Source organism: Dictyostelium purpureum (assembly GCF_000190715.1).
Source record: "Dictyostelium purpureum unplaced genomic scaffold DICPUscaffold_727, whole genome shotgun sequence".
In the NCBI taxonomy this organism is placed as follows: Eukaryota; Evosea; class Eumycetozoa; order Dictyosteliales; family Dictyosteliaceae; genus Dictyostelium; species Dictyostelium purpureum.
This window is the reverse complement of record NW_003520056.1, coordinates 1-6758: the sequence shown is the minus strand read 5'-3', so window position 1 is coordinate 6758 and position 6758 is coordinate 1. Positions and strand designations below refer to the sequence as shown.

General features: G+C 19.2%; 4 protein-coding genes across 4 annotated transcripts; 2 read left to right on the top strand and 2 right to left on the bottom strand.

The window, feature by feature from the left end:
* Positions 1 to 94: 94 nt before the first annotated feature.
* On the top strand, positions 95 to 826 carry DICPUDRAFT_160255 (uncharacterized protein; the record flags this gene model as incomplete). The annotated part of the gene is made up of 1 exon (XM_003295052.1): positions 95 to 826. One exon carries the CDS (start codon positions 95 to 97, stop codon positions 824 to 826), a length of 732 nt encoding a protein of 243 aa, XP_003295100.1.
* Positions 827 to 1513: 687 nt separating this feature from the next.
* On the top strand, positions 1514 to 2890 carry DICPUDRAFT_160254 (uncharacterized protein; the record flags this gene model as incomplete). The annotated part of the gene is made up of 1 exon (XM_003295051.1): positions 1514 to 2890. The coding sequence occupies one exon, from the start codon at positions 1514 to 1516 to the stop codon at positions 2888 to 2890; it is 1377 nt and encodes a 458-aa protein (XP_003295099.1).
* A 176-nt stretch (positions 2891 to 3066) lies between these two features.
* DICPUDRAFT_93337 (uncharacterized protein) lies at positions 3067 to 3746 on the bottom strand. The gene is made up of 2 exons (XM_003295050.1): positions 3531 to 3746; positions 3067 to 3443 (listed from the first exon to the last, which is right to left on the bottom strand). Exons 1-2 carry the CDS (start codon positions 3541 to 3543, stop codon positions 3286 to 3288), a joined length of 171 nt encoding a protein of 56 aa, XP_003295098.1. The 5' UTR covers positions 3544 to 3746; the 3' UTR covers positions 3067 to 3285.
* Positions 3747 to 5469: 1723 nt separating this feature from the next.
* On the bottom strand, positions 5470 to 5725 carry DICPUDRAFT_160252 (uncharacterized protein; the record flags this gene model as incomplete). The annotated part of the gene is made up of 2 exons (XM_003295049.1): positions 5470 to 5624; positions 5716 to 5725. 2 exons carry the CDS (start codon positions 5723 to 5725, stop codon positions 5470 to 5472), a joined length of 165 nt encoding a protein of 54 aa, XP_003295097.1.
* Between the last annotated feature and the right edge of the window lie 1033 nt (positions 5726 to 6758).

Here is a 6758-nt window from a genome sequence, read left to right as displayed (position 1 = left end):
GACAGATACATAAATAAATAAATAAATAAATAAATAAATAAATAAATAAATAAATAAATAAATAAATTAATAAATAAATAAAAAAAATAATTAAATGTCTATAAATTTAGAATTAAATAATATTTGGAAAGATTTTTTATTTAGTTGGGAAAAGAGTAGTAGTGAAATGAATGGTGAAGTTTTTCCATCGGAAGTTTTTTTAAATATTTTTGGAAATCAAAAGAAAATAGAGCTTGCAAAACAACTGTTGCCTCCATATAACCTTACCACATTATATCACGGTGTACCAAATACATGTTCAGATTTGTCTTGTAATAGTTGTGGTGGCTGCAATATAATGAAAAATGGTTTCAATTTATCTTTGGAATCTAGTTCAAAGGAATCTTATTTAAGATTTCGTAAGGGTGTTTATTTAGCATCAAATTCATCAAAAGCAAATGACTACACTTCCCCAAATAAAGAAGGATATAGATGTATTTTTGTTTGTATTGTTAATTTGGGTTCTAAAAAACTAGAAAATACAAATGAATACTGTAATTCTGTTCATGTTGTGCCATCTCTTCAAAATGAATACAGTTTTAACCCCGACAATTCCACCGTACCTGAAATTGAGGAGTTTGAAAAGAGGAATTCAGTCTTTTATTCCGGTTTTGATGAATATGTTGTTTGTAATCCATCATTAATCGTCCCAATAATTGCAATTATCTACAAAACTGACCTTATAGAGAATTTAAATTTTAAGAAATACAATATAGTTTTTATGGGTCCATCTCAAACATTTGAATATAGTGATAAGAAAACAAACTATCATTTTAAACTATTATAATAAACAATATTAAAAACAAAACCAATTATTTAATAATTTGTCTTTTTTTTTTTTTAATTTGGGTGTTTGGGGGTGAGTGGTTAAAAAAATATTTTAAAAATAGCAATTTTTTTTTTTTTTTTTATAAACTGATTGCCTTTTTAAATTTTTATATTATATATTTTTTTTGAAACTGTTTAATCAAAAAAAATTAATATAAAATAAAATATTTTTCTATACACCAAATTTATATAATTTAATAATTTTAAATTTTATCATTTTAAAAAAAAAATAAAAAAAAAATACAAATTAAAAATTTACCCCTTCAATTTCTATTTATTTTTTTTTATTTTTTATATTTTTTCATTTTATTAAAATACATATAAAATTTTAAATCTTTGCATAATAGTAATAATACACAATAAAAAAATAATAATGGACAATAATTCTAATAGTAATAAAATATTAGATTCTAATAATATAAATTATATATTATATAAAAAAATATTTAATAATAATTATTTAAAAAATTATATTTACAGTTTTATAAAATTAATAAATATAGAATATATTAGAAAATTAAATCAATATGTAAATAAGGATCCAAGAAGAAGTTATTATGAAATTTCATTTCATTGGATTATAAAATGTAAACATTATAATGTTTTATTTGATATGTTAAAAAGAGGCTATAAAACAAGTTTAAATATGAAATCAGAATTATTGTTTTCATTTGACATGGAGCAGTTTTTAACCCACTTACATATATCAAATGGATTTTCCAAAAAAGTTATCAAAGAGAACTTAAAAATATTTTATAAATTATACAAATATCAGTTGTATGAAGTTCAATCTCTAGATTTATTTGAATTATCAATTAAAACCAATAATTTAACATTTTTAAAAATAATTTATAAAGACTGTGTCAACTCAAATTGCAATGGAGCCAATAATAATAGATATGATGATTATTTCAAACATAGAGGGGATTTAATCGATATTGGTCTAACTTATGGAGAAATGGATATACTGGAATACCTCCACGAGAAAATGTCAATAAAAAGATTCAATACAATAAATGCTATCGAAAATTGCTGCCATTCAAAAAATAAAAGTATAGCTTTTAAATTCCTCATAAACAACCTCAAATATGAAATCAGTAATCAAGATTTTAAAGAAATAACACAAATTATAAACCCATTCACTTTAGATAGAGACATCTTATTACAAATAACATCCAAGGCTGACTTAAATATAGAAAATATAATTAAAATTATATCAATTTATTTAGAAGATAGTTTTATTTTAAACTCTGACGTATCCATAAAAACAATCTTTAATATATTTTACATTATCAAAAATAATATAAATCCAATTCCATGCAATAATCTTCATCACTTAATAAACAAAATAGTTTCAAAACCTACCAATGGAATAGAGTGGGGTGAAATTGACTCACATCAAGAAAAAGAAATCATAAAGTTTTTTATTTTTGAATTTTTAATGGATAAGGAAATAAAACCATATTGTAAAGAAAAGGATTTATTAAAGATAGGGTTGCAGTATATAATTCACTTTAAAGAGTACGAGCTAATAAAATTATTTATTGTCCATAAAAAAATACCTACCTCAACATTAAATGTATCAGATAATTTCAACCATCAAGAAATTGATACAAACAGCTTTTGCTACAAGTACGGTGTTAGATTTGCAAATTTTCACCTTTTTCAATATATATACTTCAACTTTAGAGAGTGTTTTAATTGGAATGATAGATTAGCCGGAGGATTTATAGCAAGTAAAGGAGATGTTGAACTTATGAAATTTATTCATGATAACAATTTAAATGATTTAATAGATCCTCATTTTATTATAGAGCACGGAGCTTCATCAAATATAGAAATGGTCCATTATTTAAATGAAAAAGGATATACAGTGTCATCTCTCAGCTATTCTGAATCATTAAAGCATGGAAAAGATGAAATATTCCTATACCTCTTGGAAAATACAGACAAACCAATAGATTTAAATATTCAATCAATATCTCACAACTTAAATATGCCAAAACTATTAAATACAGATTAAAATCAGCTTTAGATCCTCCAACTCGTTACAAAACCAAAGGAATACCCAACAAAAACTCATTAGATATAATATCACAACTAAATATAATCTTAAAAGATCCTCCATTTTTAGTAAATAAAATGAAATAAAATAAATATAAAATAAATATAAAATTAAAACAAAGTTTTTTTTTTTTTATAAAACTATATATATACTATAAATACTATTATATAGATATTGTATATAAACATTAATAGTTAATGTTTTTCTTTTGGATAGATATCCCAATTTATTAAAATTAATTTTTTTTTTTTTTTTCTTTTTAAAAATATATATGATTAATTATTAGTTAAAATTGACATTCTGACGGCTACTAGTATTACACGATAAATTTACATTTTTTTCTGGATAAATATTTATTGTTCAATTAAAGAAATTATAATTATCGGTCTTTCTTGAACATTGTTATAGTTGTAATACCCAGTTACAGATTTATTTTGAGTTTGAGTTTGATTATTGAATGTTGGTTGTTGAGTTGGTTTATTATCATTTAAATGGAGATTATTGAAAGAGTCTAAAAATAAATAAAAAAAAAAAAAAAGATATTTTGTTAATAAAAATAAACTTTTAAAAAAAAAACATTATAAAAAATAAAACATACCGATGATATTCATTTTAGAATTAAGTTTTAATTATATTTAATAATCGAATAATTAAAAATAAGAAATTTAAAACAAAAATTTTATAGTTTTTTTTTAATGTTGAATTTTAAAATAAATTATTATTATCACCACCAAATTAATATATGAATATATGGTTTATAAAATATATATTTATTGTTGTTGTAGTTATTGTAGTTGTTGATTTTGTATTTGCTTAAATCCTTATTGTTTTGTTTTTTTTTAATTTTAAAATATTTATATTTAAAATTATTTTATTTTATTTTTTATTTATATATTTTTAATTATTTTTGTGTGGTACTATTATAATACTATAACACAAAATAGTGTGTAAAAAATGAAATATTTTAACATATAAATAAACAAAATGTTTATGTGTTTGATATGTAGCGAGTTAATAAGTGTGTGTGTGTGTTTTTTTTTTTATGCTAGATAATTTATAAAACACTCTCACTATTTGACTCTATAACAACAATAATAATGATATCCCTATAATAATTTAATATAAAGAATTATTTTTTGCGGTGCTGCATTTTTTAATATGTTTTTTTTTGTGTGTTTTGTTGTCAAGTGTGTTTTTGTGTGTATGTGTGTGAAAAAATGTGAGTGTGTCCGCTCTTTAAAAAATGCTATATTTATGCATTTTTTTTATTAATTTTTTTTTTTTCTTTTCACAAAAAAATTCATCTTTGAATTTTTATTTTTTTTTTATTTTTTTTTTTATTTTTTTTTATTTTTTTTTATATTTAGAATTTTATTTTTAGAATTCAATTATCATAATTAAAGAGATTAATTGAATAGCAGCGTGAAAAAGTTACCGCTCACTCACCATTTAGAAAGTACATATTTGTGTATTGTGTGAATTATAATGTGTTTGTTTAATTTTTTCGATTTTCAAAATATTTTTTTTTTTTTTTAATTTTTATTTATTCGTATAGAGAGAAAAAAAAAAAAAAAAGTATCATCGTTTAACTAAAATAATTAATTTATATTAGATTCAATTAAAAATTACTTTCAATTATTAAAATTCATTTTTGAATCTTAACCATTTTTGAATCTTAACCATTTTTGATTTTAAAACTATTTAAAATTATAAAATACTACCCCTCAAATACCCACATTAATTGTTTTTTTTTAAATAAAAATATAAACACTAAAATTTTTTAATAATTTGAGATATAAAGAAAGAAAGTACAAAGTGCAAACAATTAATTATTATAATTACCTCCCCATAAATATTGATATTATTATCTAGATTTACTTTTTTTTTTTATATTCTGAAACTCATTGATTTTAAAGAAAAAAAATAAAAAAAGTAACTATATATAGGAAATATAAAACCACGATTAAATCAAAGATTAAATCAAAGATTATATGTTAATTTTTATATGCAGAAAAATTGAAGAATAGATTAATGTTAAAAACCTCAATACTATCTAAAACGCCATGTTTGTGTCATCATTGTCCAATTATGTGTTTTATCAATGAAATATCGATCAATAATGCATCATTCCTCCTATATAAATATAGATAATAATTAAATATATAAAATAAATATAAAAAAATATAAAAAATATCAACATAAATATCACTTTTTTAAAAAACTATAAATCATAATAACATATGCTACATTTCCCAAATAAAGTGAATTTTTGATTTGTGCTTTGAAAATTCAAAAGATTGTTTGAAATTATAATAATTTAAATAAAATAACAATTTTTTAATAACTTTTCTATTTTTTTTAAAACATTATATATTAAAAAACTCAAAAAAAATATTATATGGAATATATTAAAAAAAATGGTTTTTATAAAATTTAATAATATTATATTTTATTGTACATTTTTTTTTTTAAAAAAATAAATAAATAATTTTGTTTTATGTTCGTTTAATAAATAAAAAGATTAAAAATGTTTAGCCTTATACAAATTGATAGTCAGGACGTCCAAATAATTTAATAACCAAGTCAGAACTTTGGTTTGATGTAAATATACCTTCATTATTAATATTTGCAGTATAATTGTTTGTTTTGATTGTTTTGTTTTTATTTAAATTGTTTAAACTTCTTAAATTATCTATTTTTTTAAAATAAAATTTTATTTAAATTAGTAACAGTAAAAAAAATAATTAAAAAAAAATAAATAAAAAATAATAAATAAAACTTACTAAAAATCATTTTTTTTTATTATATGTTTTATTTTATATTTGTTTGTTAAATTAAATATATATCTATATTTCTTTGTTTTAGTTTTATTTATTGCAATAAATATTTTTATAAATATATAAATTAAAAAAAAAACTTAAATATTTTTTTTTTTTTGATTTTTTTTTTTATTTAATTATTATTATAAATGATTGTTAATATTTTTTCTTATTATTATATATTATAATTAAAAGAATAGGTGTATGTATCATTTATAGTTTTATCTCACCATATTTTGTTTTTATAAAAAAAAAAAGAAAATCAAACCAAAAAAATTTTAATAAAATCCCATGGAAAATTCCCAAAAAGGATGATATTTTTTAAATCAAGAATAGTGATTGTTGATGTTATATAGGGGATTTGAATCAATTTATTGTAATAGAATGATTCTATTATATTTTTAAATAATTTTCACTTCTATAGTGACAATATATACCGATTTAAAATCTAATTTAATTTTAATAATAAAAAAACGAATAAACAATAACAATAAAAACACAGAATTAATCAAATATTTTAAACAATATTATTTTTTGATACATACTACACAAATAATTTAAAAGAACAGCTTTATTTCGAACCAAAATTAATAAACAAAAAATAACCCACACTAATTGTTAAACCATCCCATCATTTTTTTACAATTTTAAAGAAGTAAAAATTTTTACTTTTATCACCCTCTTTTTTAATCCACCTAACAATTATCAACATTAGCAAAATAATTAATATAGAGGTTTCAAATCTTTTAAATCAATAAAAGTACTAAATTTTATATACGTATAAAAAAGTACACATACATTTAACCAGAAATAACATACAAGTAAATATATAAACTAACAAAATATTATAAAACCCACACATACAACCACAATTTTACATCTTTTACTTTATATATTCAAAATTTTATTTATTTATTATTTTTTTAGCATATTAAATATCATTTTAAAATTAACAAAAAAACAATTTTTATGAGCAAAAAATAAATTAATAAAAAAAATAAAACTTA